General features: G+C 40.4%; 1 protein-coding gene across 9 annotated transcripts in view; it reads right to left on the reverse strand.

Moving 5' to 3' along the window:
- Window positions 1-7,527: 7,527 nt before the first annotated feature.
- Window positions 7,528-16,840, reverse strand: part of ppip5k1a (diphosphoinositol pentakisphosphate kinase 1a) — a 42,099-nt gene continuing 32,786 nt past the window's right edge. For 6 of the 9 annotated variants that reach the window (XM_054607722.1, XM_054607705.1, XM_054607681.1 and 3 more), the window contains 3 exons: window positions 10,541-10,678; window positions 10,321-10,434; window positions 7,528-8,735 (listed from right to left, as the gene is read on the reverse strand). In XM_054607722.1, the coding sequence (XP_054463697.1) occupies window positions 8,140-8,735; window positions 10,321-10,434; window positions 10,541-10,678 (848 nt within the window). In that variant the 3' untranslated portion in view covers window positions 7,528-8,139. Of the gene's footprint in view, window positions 8,736-10,320; window positions 10,435-10,540; window positions 10,679-14,186; window positions 14,364-15,051; window positions 15,112-16,840 lie in introns of all 9 variants that reach the window. The other 3 variants (XM_054607689.1, XM_054607673.1, XM_054607729.1) reach the window with 2 other exon arrangements.

Consider the following 16,840-nt stretch of genomic DNA (forward strand, 5'->3'; position numbering starts at 1 on the left):
GGCCCCCCCCCTCCCCTCGTTTCCTCCCCCTCTCCTCCTCAGTGTAGATCTGGTTTTTAATTGCTCTTCTCTATAGCCTGATATGCAAATCTGTTTCTGCTTTGGGCACTTTAACCAAAGCAGGAGCAGAGCTGGATAACTGTCTATTTTTTTCTAGATTTTTATTCGTTTATAAGCTTGTCGTGGCTCTCACCACTTATATTACAAAGGTAGTTCTCAGACTACTATGTCCACCACTACATTATTATTTCTCAGTTTTGTTTTGTTTGTTGTTGTCCCCTAACTTGAGACAATGGAGTCTTTGTTCATTGGCCGAGACAAAATGCCCATTGTGTTGTAATAAGAAAAATAAGGATAGGGAAAAAACAAATTAATGTTTGGTCGCTTGTCTTAAAATTGGGTGAAATCAGAGCACAAGTTTGCGCACTTTAAAGCCGGCAAAAAAATGATTTTCTTCCACTGAAACTAAAACAAATTGAATGCGTTTGCTGATATAAAATCCTCATTACAAGCTCATTGTGATCAGCTTCACTTAACTCTCCTCTATTTCTTCTGTCTTTCTTCCAAAACAAATAACAGTCCCAGTGTTGAACTTTGTGCCTCCTACTGAAATAGTCAAATAGAAAAATATGTCGTTTACAGTATATTTGCCGTAGCGTAGAGGAGACCATATTCAAAAAAATCTGTCTTGTAGTGAGTAATGATATTTCTACGGTTATTTAAAAGCGAAAATCAAATCGTTGCAGTAGGACATTTCTCGGTGGCTGTTATTTCTTACAGTGGACTCCTGGAATAAGTTTCTCTCTAATTGTTTTCTGTAGTCTTTGGTGTATTTTTTCAGTGTATTTCCGGTTAACATATCGTTGCAGAGGACCTTGAGGAGAACTGAAGGCGGTGAGTCAAGTAACAAAAATCATCATTCCTGATCTTTGGATTCTTTATAAATCTTTACGTACAGACCGGCACTCAGAGTCGATGAAACCTCGTATCAGTTTGCTGCGTCTCAAAGATCTTTGTACTAAAAAAAAAGCTGCGTTGAAGAACGAAGAATGTATTCCACTACAACGATAGGAGCATGTGGCTGCGAGGAGGGAGCTGTGTTTGCGGTTGAGAGGTTGGATTGTCACCCACATGTGCCTTTCTGTCCTGCTGTGCTGGAAGGGGAAGTGTTTCTGAGGCGGTACGTCAGCGCGTCACGTCCACGGCTCTGTGGTTTGGAAGGTTTGGAAGGTTTTTTTCGGCGAGCTGGTCTCCTCTGTTGTTGTGCAAGTCTTGTCGGTGAGAACGTCAATGCACTTAAAACAAAAAAACTAAAAAGAAGTTGTACATATTGAGCATTAAAACGGCACTTTTAAACTCAGTATTTCAGACGTAGACTTTTAGAGTTCCTGGAGCTGCCACTCGGAGAAGCACAAACAGAAACCATTGTGCACAAACTTCAATTTAGCAACATAAAAACATACAATTACCGCACTGAAAACCTGATTTCTTCTGGTTACTTTAAAACATTATTTGCCGACATATGTTTTTAGCCAATTCTTTAATTTCAGTGGTTAATCAGTGGAATGTTTTCAAGTGACACTTTATTATATGTAGACATGCTTTTTAATTTGATATTAATATATATTTTGATAAGTACTTTAAAGAGATTTTAACAAAACAAAACAATCCAACAAACTACAGGACCAACACGCCTCACTAGGGTTGCTATTTTATGATCCGCAGTAGATAAAAAAACAAACTGTATGATATTTTACTCCCTCGACTGCGATGCATGCAGATTGCATGTACATACAAAAAAAAAAAAACATTAAAGGCTGCAGGGAGCGATAAAAAAAACACAACCTCCGAAGCTCCAGTTGAATGTGAAGATGCAGATTTACCTTTACGTTCTCCGTGGAGGACTTCGATCTCCTGGTTGCCTTGGTTACCGTGCAACGTATGGTACATCGGACTCAATGTGTGTCGTAGCCGGCGATGCATCTGGACCCGACACAGTTCTGTTCTTACGGATGAGAAAATGATTTCAGACAGTGACAAGCCGATGATGTTGGAGTCACGTTGTTCCTGTTAAAACAGGTCGAGCTGCATTCCTATTTAATACTTCACTGTAAAGGCTGATAACAACTCACACGTGAGCAGACCACTCAAAACCCAGACTGCCAGACACTCAACGTCAATACATTTTTACCTATAGAGGATTTCCTATTATTCACACTCTTTTCCAGACAAAGCTTAACACTCACACACACACACACACACACACACACACACACACACACACACACACACACACACATAACCGCTGCATTTTTACGTATTGTGCAAAAACAAAAACAAACAAAAAAAAAGAGGATAAAATAAAAACATCTGTTGCGTTTAAGCCGTGAAACAAATCATCATAAAGCCCGTTGGATTTCAGTGAGCCCTGCTTGTACGTGCATGTGTACCTTTTTTTTGTTTTGAGTTCTCCTGTAATGTAATAGCTGAAGAAAAAACTGACATAGAACTGCTATTTTAAAAGATTGTATATTTAAGAAGCTGAGGAGGCACATGTAACCTGGCTGTGCTGTAAAGAAAGCCTCGTGGTCGTTTCTTTTGCTTTTTTGGTTCCTCCTTTCTGCTTCATGGTTCTACTTTCATCTCTTGTTTTTAAGTGCAATATTCTCTTTATCGCTCTTTAAATGCTTACAAAAAGGTAAAATAGAAAAAAGATTTATTGTTGAAAAAGGGAAACAAGTGTGGTGAAGACCAATAAAAACATCATTTACTGAAAGAAAAATGTCTCCCTGTTCTTTTTTTTTTGCACAATTACATCACATAAATGTTTTTGCTTCTGTAAACTGATGAAAGATGTAAATCTTTTACTAAAAACCTTTTTAGCTTGAGACTCTTTGTAGCCGAGCAGAGTGTTTAAAAGCTTCTACAGCCACGCTAACAGCTCTGTGAGGTTCTACCGGGTAAATGCTAACATTAGCATGCTAATATGGTTCTGATAGATTGCTGCAGGGATGACGGATTGTTGTAGGACAACAAGGAAGTTAGCAGCACCGGTTCCCTGGACAAAAAGTATAAAAAAATAGTAGTTTTACATTGGAAATAAATCTTAAATTAAATCTTGACCTGATGATGGCACCAGTTGAAAAGTATGACAGTCACTAATGTTATTACAATTCATCCTCAGAGGAGCATGAATGTCTGAACTAAAGGTCATGGCAATCCATCCATAAGTTGTTATGATATGTCACTCAAAACTACAAATGTGATCCTCATGTTTGAGCTAGAGAAAAAGTCAGGGTAGCCCGAACAGTCATTAGGATTTATCTTCTGGGGACAATGATTGTTGGTGCATAATGTTGTTCCAGTCGTTCCTGTAGATGTTGAGATATCTCAAATGATGAGTGGAAACTTTGACCTGCTGGCAGCATAAAGAGAAAAAAGCAGGTAAATCACTAAACTTGTCAGGATTCATCCTCTGGGAACCATGAATATACCAACTCTCCTGGCAATCCAATCTGACAGTTGACGAGATGTTTCACTAAAAAGCTTTAAAATGTCAATCTCATGGAAGTGATTGCAGAGAAAAAAGCAATCACCAAAGTCCTTAGGATGTATCCTCCTGGGACTATGAATGTCCCAGAGAGAAACAGAAAAGAACCAGTCACACAGTTTTCCTTCCTCACCGCCTCAGAGTGTGAGGATGATGTCATCCACTAGCACTGAGGAACAGTGAGGTCTTTGTTCTGACTCTTTCCAACAGTCTGACAGCTCAAAGACGGCGAGGCCACGAGTGGTTGCCGCGGATACGAGACGTTTTGTCTCTTAGAACGAGACGAACAGAGACGGCACTGATTGGTGGAGCTTTTTTTTTTTTTGTGTTTCACTGTTTGGTGGCCTTTGTGAAGCTGATGCTGAGCTCTGGAGGAAGGAAGCTGCTGAATGGATGACATCACCTCCGAGGTCACATGATCAGGGTGGAGTACAGTGGGAACAAGAGGTGGAAAATAACCAAAACCAAAAATCGAGGAAAGGGAATTAGTTTCATTTAAAAATGTTCCACACAAGTACTGATTTCAACAGTGATACTCTTCTTGAAGACTTTACTTTGAGTGGTGGATTGTAACTAAGTAGAAATACTGAAGTACTTGAGGGGGATCGTCATGGTTCCCTCTGTAGAGATGAACTGGACGACTGTTTCATGCAGAACCTGATCACCAAACACCACCACGTCATGTTGGAAAGCCTGAAACCAGAAGACTGGAGGCAGATTAATGCTCATAGTTTTGAAAAGTCATATTCAAACAGTCAGTGGATGTAATGTTTGAGTGTCCACATACTTTTGAGTGAGACTTTTTCCAGATTTCACAGTGTTTATGAAACTAAGATCATCTCTTTTATCATTTCTGTGGATCATATTTCTACGACGGCATAAAAGATTCATTCTGTTCTACATGACATCTACTGAGCTACATCTCTCCTCTGCTGCTTCAGGGAGTTTGTTTTGTGATTCAAAATATTGTTTATAAACAAAATAAATTGAATTGAAAATTTAATAAATATGCCGGAAAAAAACAACAGAATTTCTGATATTAAATTCGGAAATCTAATGAATATTCTCCAAGATTAAAAAAATAAATAAAATAAAATAATTATGTTGTTTTCTACTCAATAGGCCCAAATCCCAGCAAAGTCTCTACAAAGTTTGCATGTTTATGAAATATATATATATATGAATCTGGGCTAAATCACAAGCATTTTCTTATTGATAAATCCGATTGCAAAGGATAAATTGATTACGTCATCCATTCCTTTTTTTCTTGGAAAATTGCAAACCGTAATTATTTTTCTTTTTGGCTGTAAAACGCCGTTTATTACTGACGGCTGCTCCTAAAAGGGAAATCTATCAAATCCATCTTTTATACTCTTAAACTGTTAATTATTAATCTGCCACATTTAAGGCAAATTTCGCCTTTTTATACATTTTGTTCTTATACTATTATTTATATATTTGGTTTCTTTTGAGAGGACAGAAACAATGATTCAAAACCAAACAACAAAACAGACCCACAGATGTATTTTACATTCCAATAGTTGTATTTTGTAACATTGTTAGACGTTTTACAGAATATTGTGCATGTTTCATATAATGAACTTTCTAAAACCAATATTTTAAACTTCACACAGAAGAACAGACGGGAAAAAAGGTTTGTGTAGTCGCTCAGAAGAAACACACATTGTGCATCTAAACCGAAGCTCGTTGACCTAACGGAGGGAAACATCAGAATATCAGCAGGGAGACTTTCACTGGATTAAAAGGTGGATTTCTGAGCAGGTTTTTAAAGGGTCAGTTCACCAAAATGACATTTATTTTAACCCCCAAAAATCTAGTTTCTGCTGAACTCCAGCAGTTTAACTTGTGACCTGTGAAACAGACTGAAAGCCAAGTTTTTTATCCAAATGTAGCAAACTGTATGACTGGCGCCTTTAAACAGTTGCAGAAGAAGAAGACGCAACAAGGAAATGATCTGATGTTTTCATCTGTTTTTTAGTCTCTAAATTCGACGTTAAAAAGTCACGATTCACATTTTGATTTATTCGTCCTTTTCCGTTGCACTTTGTCACATTTTGTTTTTAATCTTTATATTTTTTACCTAAACCAAGCGTTAAAACATTTATAGTGTTTTGTCTGTTTTTTTGTTGAATGCAAATTAAAAATCAGCAAAACAAACACAGAGCAGTCGTTCCAAAGACAACAGTGAGGTCTGAGGCTTCCAGAGCGATGGGGAATTTGAAATGTTTTCATCTCTCAAAACCTGAACAAATAAAACCCCAAACCATCTGCAAATAAGCAAATATTTAAGGCTTTTTGTTTTTAATATAATGTGAGTGAATTGACCCTTTAAGGAACCAGCAGCTGCAGCACAAACACAAACACGGTGATTATCTGAACACAGAGTCGTGTTTTCACCTCTACAGTCTCAATGTAACATGAATCCCACGGATTAAACACAGGACTGCACCTCAGCTACCTGAACTGGTTCATAAGCATGTGTGCAACCCACGCACAAACATCCACGCACACAACATCCACGCACACGCACACACGCACACACACACACACACACACACACCTGCTACATAACTGCTTGCCACAATAAAAGCACGTTTAATGTCAAATGCTCCTCCTGTTTGTTCAGTGATAAAATGAGAGATTAGCTTTCAGGTTTTTCCAACATTATGAGGTGATTTAACAAAAAAATATACAATAGCTATGGAACAATTAAATATCTGATGTGTATATCAAAAATACCAGACATTTTTTTTAAATTTTTTAAAGATGCAATTTCAAAATAAATATTTATTTTTCTCTCCATCATCTCTTATTGATTATATTAAATCTGCGATGAGGCTTAAGGACTTTGGCAGTAAGCGGCGCACGCACAGTCTGACCTGGGGATCGAACACTCGTTATGTTTTTTTACTGGCAGTTATGAAGATTCAGCTTTTGTTTTGAAATCACAGACGCAGGAACTAAACCACAGAGGACGGAACACGATGGCGTACGACGGAGAGCAGAAGAGACGCAGAGTGTATATTTTCTGCGAGTCGTTTCATGTGTTTGTCACGAGTCACCGAGTCTGGAAGCCATCGTATCCTGTAACAGACGAAGAGGGCTGAAGGTAAGGAAGATGCTGACACATTTTACAGTTTGAAGCTCCATTAATCAATATTTCTGTGGCCACTATGAATCAATTAAACACATCAAATGTGAAAAACTCGTAAAAGATTTTCTGTATGATTAAGACTCAACTCTCTCATCGACCAAAGATAAACCCTCTGTTCTCTACCTGACAGCACAAAAATGGCAGACTGACACCGACCACGTTCACAACCTCAAATATTCTGTTTTAAAACCTGCATTCTCTCTAGTGTCCATCAGGGGGCGACTCCTCTGGTTGTATAGAAGTCTATGAGAAAATGACTCTACTTCTCTCTTGATTTATTCCCTCAGTAAACATTGTAAACATGAGTTTATGGTCTCAATCTCTAGTTTCAAGTCTTCTTCAATACAGCATGATGTTCATTTAGTACATTATGTTTACCTTATTTTTCAAGCAGTTTATGCTCTAAATTGACATTTAATATATTTATATAAATGGAAATAAAGCAGCGAAACAGCTACTTTTGAGGGCTGCACATGCATAAAACATGGTGCTGTTCGTCTGCATGTGCAGCTGGTCTACGATCAGCAAGGTTTGACTTTGGGTACGTTACCGAACATTTATCAATTAACTTGACTAGGACTTCTTTTTCTCGTCATGATTTCAATGTTTACGCAGCAGACGCCTTGGATGGTCGGCCTGAAAGCAGACAGGTTACTGTGAGGTAAAGTAACATACGAGTAAAGAAAAAAACTAACAAAAAATGTATTAAAGTATTAAAAGTCCCCCAATGAACACTGTAAGTGGAATACATCTTTGTTTGGGAATGATTCTGTCCCAAACTTATTGATCCATATAAGATCACTAGAAGAGAGTTTACACTGTGGAATATTTATTAATATTTATTGTAAACGTAGTCGGTGTCAGCGACTTGCCGAACATCTCGCGGCTATGATTACATTTTTCTGAGGAGCTGACGGAGAGCAAACCAGAGTGAAACAGAGAGAACGTTGGATCTTAACCTCATCATGTTGGACTCAAACACAACTCCAACGTTAGGATCATTTAGTTTAGCTGGATGTGTAACACCTTTGACAGCTTTTTAGGCGTTTCTGCCCCCTAGTGGCCAAAATAATCGATTAACGCAGCTTTAAGGAAAGAGATTGTGCAACGGCAACAAAGCGACAGTAACAGAGAACAGAGAACAGAGTGTCTCCCTACATCTTTACAGACAGATGAACCGAACCAGTGGAGGCTCACTGGAGTCACTGGTGTGTCCCCAGTGTGCTTTTCTTTTTAAAAGGCAATGAACAGCACGTATGGCATTGTCATATGATCCTCCAACACAGAGCTCAGTGAGAGGATCAGCTGCCCATTCATGATCACTCAACACGCAGTCTCCTCACTGCTCAGTGACTTGACGAGGACGAGGTTACGGATGTAACCGCAGATCTGTGGGTGTGAAGGCTCCGCCCCTTTACGGTTCTGCTGCGTTCGTCGCCGTGACCTCTAGCGGCGTCTCTGGATGAGGGAGGCTCTCCGGACTGTCCATCCACAGCTCCATGGACTCCTGAGTGTCGAAGAACTCGTCGGGTCCCTCTGGAGACTGAGGCGTCAGGGAGCTGGAGCCGGCCTCGCTGCTGCTCTCCCTGAGCTCCAGCAGCACGGGGAGGGAGCCGGGGAGGCAGTAACCCTCCATCCGAGCCAGAGCCAGCTCCGCCAACGCAGAACACGGAGGCCTCGGCCCGGCGTCTGAAATCCCACCGGCGGAGGCGTCGCCGGCTGCGGACGCCACCTCTGCTCCCTCCGGTGTGCGTTCAGCATCGCTAACGGCGCAGAGCTCGCCGTCGTCCTCCGGTGAGTTTTTGGGAGTCAGAGGGACCTCGGTGGGGTTTGAAGTCGGGTCGACGGCGGGCGGCGGCTGACTGGAGAGGTTGTTAGAGGAGTGAGTCTCCTCGCTGCTCTGAGGGGTGAGGGAGATCTTATCGCTGAAGCTGAAGCGAGGCGAGGTGTCCGCTGTAGTGGGAGAGGACGGCCCGGCGCTGGACACGGTGCTGGACGGACCGCTGCTGTCTGCAGGAGGAGAGAGTAAGAGAGTAAACCCACAGAACCAGGATGAGAGGGAAGACGGACTGAACTGTGGAGGCGTAACGGACCGGTGTTGATCCGGGATACGTACAGATCCTTCCTCACGTTCGGCACACGGATTAAATACTCAGTTTAACCAGCGTAGTGACAGAAAGTTTAACTGACGATCATTAATCAGTAATCTCTTTTAAATCACTTCTTAAAACACATTTTTATAGATTGGCTTTTATGTGATGTCGTCGTTTTATTGGTTCATTTTCATTTGGTCTTGGTATTTTATCTTATATTTGTTTACTATATTTTACCATCATCACTTGATTTTATTTATTTCATTATTTTATTTATTTTGTTTGTTTATTTGATTGCCACTTGTTATTTCATTTTGTTTCTTATGCACTGTCTTGCTGGCTGGTTTGTCAAAGCACTTTGTAAACCTTGTTTTTAAAAGGTGCTATATAAATAAAGTTATTATTATTATTATCGGACGATATTCAGTAAAAATATGCGATCATGACATCATTCATTTTTTCTACCTCTACATTTTGAACAACAAATCAGTTGAAATTGACAGAAGGAGAGCTAGTAACGTTAGCAGCACTGCTAACGGAAAATGAATGGAGATGTTGTTAAGTTACATTATGATGCGTTCAGGCTCTGTTCAGTGAAAATGAGTATTAGTTGAAGGTAAATCAACACGCTATCATGATGTGTTCAAATGTAATCTTGTAAAATAGTTTTTTGTAAAAACAAGAATAAATCCAGTTGTTTGAAGATGATGTTTTAACATTAATATAAATAGATATTAAAGATGAATTTTGAGCTGTTTAACTTCCTAACCATAGCTCTAAGCAGATTATAATACATCATTAAAACTACTAATCAATGATTTTCTTTTATCAATAAAAATAGATATTTTATTGATAATAAATATTAAAAAAAAACCACGATAAATAACTATAACAAAGTAAAAGAATAACATTTAATATTTTTGACAGTTTACTGACTTCAGAGTGGTTGAAATTCTTTTTTGGAAGGTGGTAAAAAAACACCAACGTCTGCAGCTTTGTGGACCAGCTGCTATAATCAAACAAAACAACAATAACGATCCGTTTCTGCTGATATGGATCTTGAATGATCGGCAAATTTGTCGGCGGCACAAAAGCGTGATCAGGAGAGATATCCAAAAGTTATGTTTGCTCCCTATTCAATTTTGTACTGATCCGATCCGTGACTTTGATCTGTGATACGATCCGAACTGTGACTTTTATGATGGGTTGCATCACTACTAAATTGTCATATTTGTTTAGCTAAACATGTCAAAAACAGCACAAATAAAAATAAAAATAAGAAAAATAAATAAGTTTTCATCTGCAAACCCCCCCCCAAAAAAAACAAGTGTTGGTTCATTGGGTTCATCCTAAAACAGAACAAACAGACACTAAACAGTGAGGCTGTAACGGACGACTCGTATTCCAAAAATAATCGTCAGACGTTTGGAAATGAGACAGCCGAGAAATCAACCTAGAAATGTCAAATCATAGTGAGAAAAAAAAGGAGATGCGATACTCACACCAAGGGGGTCTGTCAGAGCGAGATCTGAGAGTGATGGAGGAGGTGAGGACTCTCTGAGGGATGTACGAGTCCACCGACGGCTGGTTGTGAGTGTCAAACATGGCCGTCAGAGCTGCAGGGGAGAAAGCAGAACACCCACGGGTCAAAGTTCAGTGATGATTATTCAGAATACACACTGTAAATAATGTAAATAATGACTAATTGTGTTGGTTCTTTACCTCTGGTGGTCCGGGTGTGCGGATCCCCGGCGCTCTCGCACACGCCGGTGAGGAACTCGTTGACCTGCTTCAGCGACAGCGAGTTGTGCAGCGTCTCCAGAGGATAGATGGAGGGCACCATGGAGCAGCCTTCGAAGCCTGAGGTGGGGGGAGGGGGGGCAGAGGAGAGACGAGACGCCCGCGGGCAACATCAGGCCTCGGTTAGAGCGCGGCGGTCCAGAAGAGGAGCAGGCAGAACCGCTCCAATGACACACACACACACACACACACACACACACACACACACACACACACACACACACACACACACACACACACACACACACACACACACACACACACACACACACACACACACACACACACACACACACACACACACAAACGCTCTGAGACGCTTCTGAAACGGGGCCCTAACCTCCACGACGAATCTCCTTCTAGCCTCTACGGGTCATTTCCACTCAGGCAAGTTGCAAAAATAACAAAAAAAATAAAATAACCATGCTGGACGCCAAGACACCATATCAAAACGGCAACAAGTCTACACATCTCAAAAAACGTCTCGCTGCATTTGCAAAAAGCAAGCAGGTCTAAAACATAACGCCTTCTTTGTGTGTGTGTGTGTGTGTGTGTGTGTGTGTGTGTGTGTGTGTGTGTGTGCGTTTGTGTGGTCGAATCCCGACACACAGCAGCTCTAACAGCACGGCGGTTAACAATCTGTCCAGACTGCAGCTCAGGTCCAACACGTGTTATTTCCACGGCAGTTCATCCACGGTTAGTTCACAACCAAGTCACCAATCACAAAGAGAACAAAAAACAAAAAAAAACAAACACAGCTCGCCTCCATCGTCTTAAAAAAAAACAAAAAAAACTTCTGAGTGTGTTTCATCTTCACCGGTAGTTTTGTGAAGACGCAGTCAAGCAGCAGTCACATGCTGGTTAATGTCTGGTTCAAACACAGCCAGCTGGGTCCAGAGAGAGTGAATGGAATGTGTGGATGAATGATAAATGACACCGGGTTCTGTACCTTTATGAAAACACCGAGGCTCAGGCTAGTGGTGAGAGATTATCTGCTTAGAGCTGGAAGTATAAATAAAAATATATATAAATCTTAAAGCCCGCTCTGTCAGCAGCAAACCGTATCTTTGTCACCTCAACAGGGAAATATTCACATGTGAAGTTGTCAAGAATCAACTTCTGGTATGACGCTACGTGAAATATGTTGTGGAGGAATGTCCTGATGAGGTCAATGTTTCTATTTAACTTCTACTCTATGTTGCGTGTCGGGGTGGGAATCTCCGTGAGTTTGGTACAAATATGATAAGTTTGAGTAACGTAAACATGTCCTTTCTACAAAACCTCTTATTCATCAGTGTTCACTGTTCACTAAACATGAGCAGAAGGATTATGACAAAATGAAATACATTCTAAAATTAGCAAAGGCTCCAAATTGAGTCTTTATATTAAAGTCATGTAATAAGCATTAGTTAATAGGCAATAAGGCCTTTATAAGTCCTTATAAGATGCTTATTAAAATTATTTTCTGTTAAAAGACTTTATATTAGTGTAATAGCATTATGAACAAGTTCATTGTTAGATTATAAAACATTTATTAACACTTCTAAGAAACGTCTTGAGTTTTTCTTGGCTGCAATTTACGTAAAAAATATTTAAAGTAAAGAAAAATAATATTTTAAAGAGTTGTCTTAGTGTTTTTTGTGCTTCGCTATAACATTTTTATTCATGTAGATCTTTGATATTTTATCAACCTTGAAAATGTGTAGTGCTCATTGAAAAGCATAGTTAACTGATAATAAGTGCATAATAAAGTATGGATTATTCTTAAGAAAGCTTAATTAAGGTTTAGCAACGACATAATATTCTTAAGCATTCTATTAACCATTTACAAATAAGTTTTTTAGAAATGCTTATAAATGTCTTATTACTATATAAAGACCTATATAGTCTTATTAGGACATAATAATGGTAATAATCATCTTTTAAGGACTTCTAAGGCCTTTTTTTTTTACTTTTAACTAGTGCTTATTACAATGACCTTAATATAAAGGATTACTGTTTGATACTTTCTGCTACAGACACATTCCAGTCTGCTTTAATCATTTGGAGCTCTGATGTCCAGCTGAGCCAGATGTCCTCGTGATCAGGGCAGGGTACCAAACATCAGCGGGTGAACTCAGCTTTTTATGATCGCTTTCTTTGTTGTTTGACGTTTTATGAAACCAACCATCGTCTCCCTCGTCTGTTGCTGCTGTCATTACAGTTCCTGCCCAGATAAAGTGTCATTTTTCATTTCAACTCGTTGGCCTCAATCTGAAAGCGACTGGAGCAGAAAATGGAAATGAATGTTTTTTCACTGTGCGCATAATGACGACAGTAATGTCAGTTTTACTCTTGTCTTGGTGCTCGTGGTGAGTTCACAATTCATAACCCAGTGTTGTGGAGTTCGGTAATATAGTTTGGGGAGAGCACAGAAAGTGGGAAGGACAAGAAAAGGAAGTCTCAAATTTGTACCTTCAAAGTGTTAAATGTTGGAGTCTGATATTTGAGTGCGTGCAGTTTATGGAACTTTGTTGTTTTCAGACTTCAGACATATGCCTCCTGTTATTTACATAAACTCAGCACTTCATGATTTATTTAAGCTGGTGGTTTCTTGTAAAAGAAAAATATACTTAAAAGTAAGCAACTGGAGCAGATGTTCCATGTACCAAAACAAGAGTCCCGGGTTCGAATCCGACCCACAACCCTTTGCTGCATATTGTCTCCTTTCTCTCCTCCATCTGTCTTATATACTAATATAAAGGCCAAAAGGTTTATATTAAAATCTATATTTTTGGCATCAAAATTATGTTATTATCTCTGCAAAGGAGGTTGACTTCAGTTTGATTTATTTATTTTTGGTCTGTCAGCTGGATTAGACAAAAACTACTGGCCTGATTTCATGAACTTGATGCATAAGCCATTGGAAAAACTGTACTCTCCAAGTGACCTTCTAGTTATCATTATTATTATTTTATACTCTTGATTAGAGCTTAAACAATTACTTGTTTGTCATTTTTAAGGAAAAGTACAAAGAATGTACCCACTCCAACTGCTCATATGAGAATACTAACTGGTGTTCTTTGTCCACTGTGATAAATCACACTTAACATCTTTGAGACATTTTACATTTTTAGAAATGGTTCCTGTTTTCTCAAGAAAGAAAAAAGGAAAATAGTTGTGAGTTGGAGCCTTACTTTTCCTGTCTTGTTGCATCTATTTTCCAAAAAGAAATGTGGCATACATTTACATTTTTTTATGGTTTAGGACCAAAAAAAAACGTACGGGGCAAAGATACCGACACCACTGCAGAGGGGAAGGATAGTGGTCGCAAAAAAATGTCCCAAACCCGCCCAAAAACAGCTCACACCACTCCAGCTTGCAATCTGCATAACCACAGAAACAGGCAAGCATGCAGGAACATCAAGAGGCAAAGCATGAGAGTCAACCACAGAACAAGCACAGTCCCAACTAAACCGGGAGCAGTGGTGGAACGGGGCGTGAGGCTTGGGTGGGGGGGGGGGGGTTGTTGGGGAGGGGAGGAATGGAGGGCGGGGGGGGGGGGGGGATAGGGGGGCCAGGGGCTAACCGTGGAGGTACTCTAGGGGGTCTTGGCCGGAGATGAGCCAGTTTCGGAAGAGGCGGAGGTGGTAGGAGCACTGGTGGAGGTGGTGGGCCAGCGCCCCGTCCAGAGAGAGGTGGCGGCCCAGACTGAGGTCGGTGGAGAAATGCCTCAACTGGGCCACACGGTGCTCCTCCAGGGGCTCTGAGGAAGAAGAGGGAGAGCGAGGAGGGACAGAGCAGTGGAGGAGGAGGAGGAGGAGGAGGAGGAGGAGGAGGAGGAGGAGGGAACGGTACAAAAAAGACATGAAACGATAGGATATAAGCGAGGAAGAAGAGGGAAGGCTTGAAGTACAATACAGATGAGAGGGGGAAATTAAAGGTTTGGAGAGAGAGAAAGGGAGGCAAACGGAGAAAGAGGAGGAAGGAGAAGTGGAGCGTGTGTGCGTGCGTGAAGGAGGCAGCCAACAAATCATCATGGCCGCCAAACAGCCGGAGATCAGAGGAAGCAGCAAACCATTTAAAAAACACAAAAACTAAAAAAAACATCAAGCACTTCAAACGAAGCTTGGAACAAGACACTGGAAACAAAAAGCATCATGTTGCTCCTCCGCAGAGTCTCTGCTTTTCTTAACAATCCAATTAATGAGACTCCACCAGAGGAGCAAGCTCAACACCAGACGTTTACAGGAAGCGGCGAAGCCCCAAAAACGTTGACGACAAACACTGCGGAAGCTTTTGCGTGTGCTGAAAGCTCTTGTGTCCACATCAACAAACAATTTGACTTCATCTTCTCACACTGTTTTTGCACAAAAAGCTGCAGCTGGACATTTTTGGAGCCAACACAAAACTGCATTGCCGGGGGGTGGGGGTGGGGGGGGGGGGCGTCGTACCTTTTGCAGTGCACCAGACAGGTGGAGCCACTGCTATGGTGGATGTGTCATCTTGTGTTCCTGTGGTGAATAATATATGTAAGAGGAAAGGCATGCCAATAGAGTGTGGGGGAGATTTACTGAATGTCTGTGGGTGGTATTATCTAAAACAGGAAGTGAACAGTTTGTGTGGTGTTTTGAAAATCTGAAAGTCGTGTTCACACTTTACTTCTCTGGCTCGGTTAGACTCTCGCCACCGAAACACTCGTGGATGAACATTTTTGACAAACAGGCCAGTTAAACAACAGAAAACTCTTCATCTGCATACGAAGCCATCCAACATGGCCGTTCAACCCAAAAGCTTTACAAAATCCAGACCGACCAAAACCATCTAAAAACCATCCGTTTCATCCAGATCAAGAGGAAAGACTAAAAAAGTATCCATGAAGTTCACAACATTACAATCTCCTTCTCGAAGCCTTCTGTCTTTAACTCACACTGCCACCTCCACCCGCTCCCTCAGATCCTCCTCTTCCATCCACCTCACTGTCCCCTCTGCCCGGCTCAAAGTATCCATGAAGTTCACAACATTACAATCTCCTTCTCGAAGCCTTCTGTCTTTAACTCACCGATAAATGTTCTCAAGAAATGATCCAAAAACCAATAGAAACATCAAAGTGGAGACATTCAGTTGAAGCCCAAAAACATTACACTTCTTCATCGGTTAGGGCTGTACCGAATAGTTCAGAGCTTCATTCATAACGTGGAAATTCAAATTTGAAATTAAAAAAATCAAAGCGCCGCAGCTTTCCTGCATATTCATACTGTATGAACGCGGTATATCTGCACAGCAGCACACAAAGATCAGGCTACACAAAGTTTTGTATTAAACTATTTGTAGACCCCGAATGCACTTAAAGTGAAAATTGACAATCAATTCACTGACTCTCCTGTGGTGAACTGAAGGCATCAGATATCAAATGCCAACACCACAGAACCAGCAGTATTTTAGGTTAAACAAACTATTTATCCACCATTATACCGATTAACACCTCATCTTTTTAAATGATTATGAATGAAAGTGTCGTTAGATAATGTGAAATTGGAATTTCAACGATCTGCTAGATGGAAGACGCATCGATCTGCTGGGAGTTCTTAGGACTTCAAACCGGCCATCAAGTAACGAAATTTAGGTTAAGTAGTGAAAGCTGATGTGACCTTCCGCCAGTAACGTTTTTTTGTCATTTAACCAGTGGAAGCGTCAGGAGTAGTTTTATTAATATTTAAGAATGTACTTTTTTGATAAAGTATCGTCATAAAAACAAGCAGCTTTGGTCACTTGGTCTTCATTTGACCCTCCAAAATGGAAACAAGGTCTAAGAGGCAGCAAAGCCTTCAGACGAGCCTCTTAACTCGTTAGGTGCGTTTCGACAATTTAACGATAAGTGTTCTTCAAAACGTGCGGGTCAGACTCTTTCAGTGTATTTGGCTTTATTGGATTCCAGTTGTGTTGTTTCTGACTAGTATGATCCAAACATTTACAATAACTCTAGAGCGTTGTTCAAGTGCAAAAGACGAAATTTATTGAAAAAAGATAGATGTAATAATTTGAAAAATTCCCAACAAGTTTTTATCTAGCGAAATATTTAGCTTCAATCCATAATTGTTGGCATTGAGCCTTTCAACACTCCTTTTTACACTCGCTGCACACAAAGATAAACATGCAAACGAACGGGCTACATTCATTAAAGCAAGTTTATGTTTTAGAAAAGAATAACTCATTTAATCTGATTAAGAACTTTTATCTTGA

This window comes from Anoplopoma fimbria, chromosome 2 (assembly GCF_027596085.1).
Source record: "Anoplopoma fimbria isolate UVic2021 breed Golden Eagle Sablefish chromosome 2, Afim_UVic_2022, whole genome shotgun sequence".
NCBI lineage: Eukaryota > Metazoa > Chordata > Actinopteri > Perciformes > Anoplopomatidae > Anoplopoma > Anoplopoma fimbria.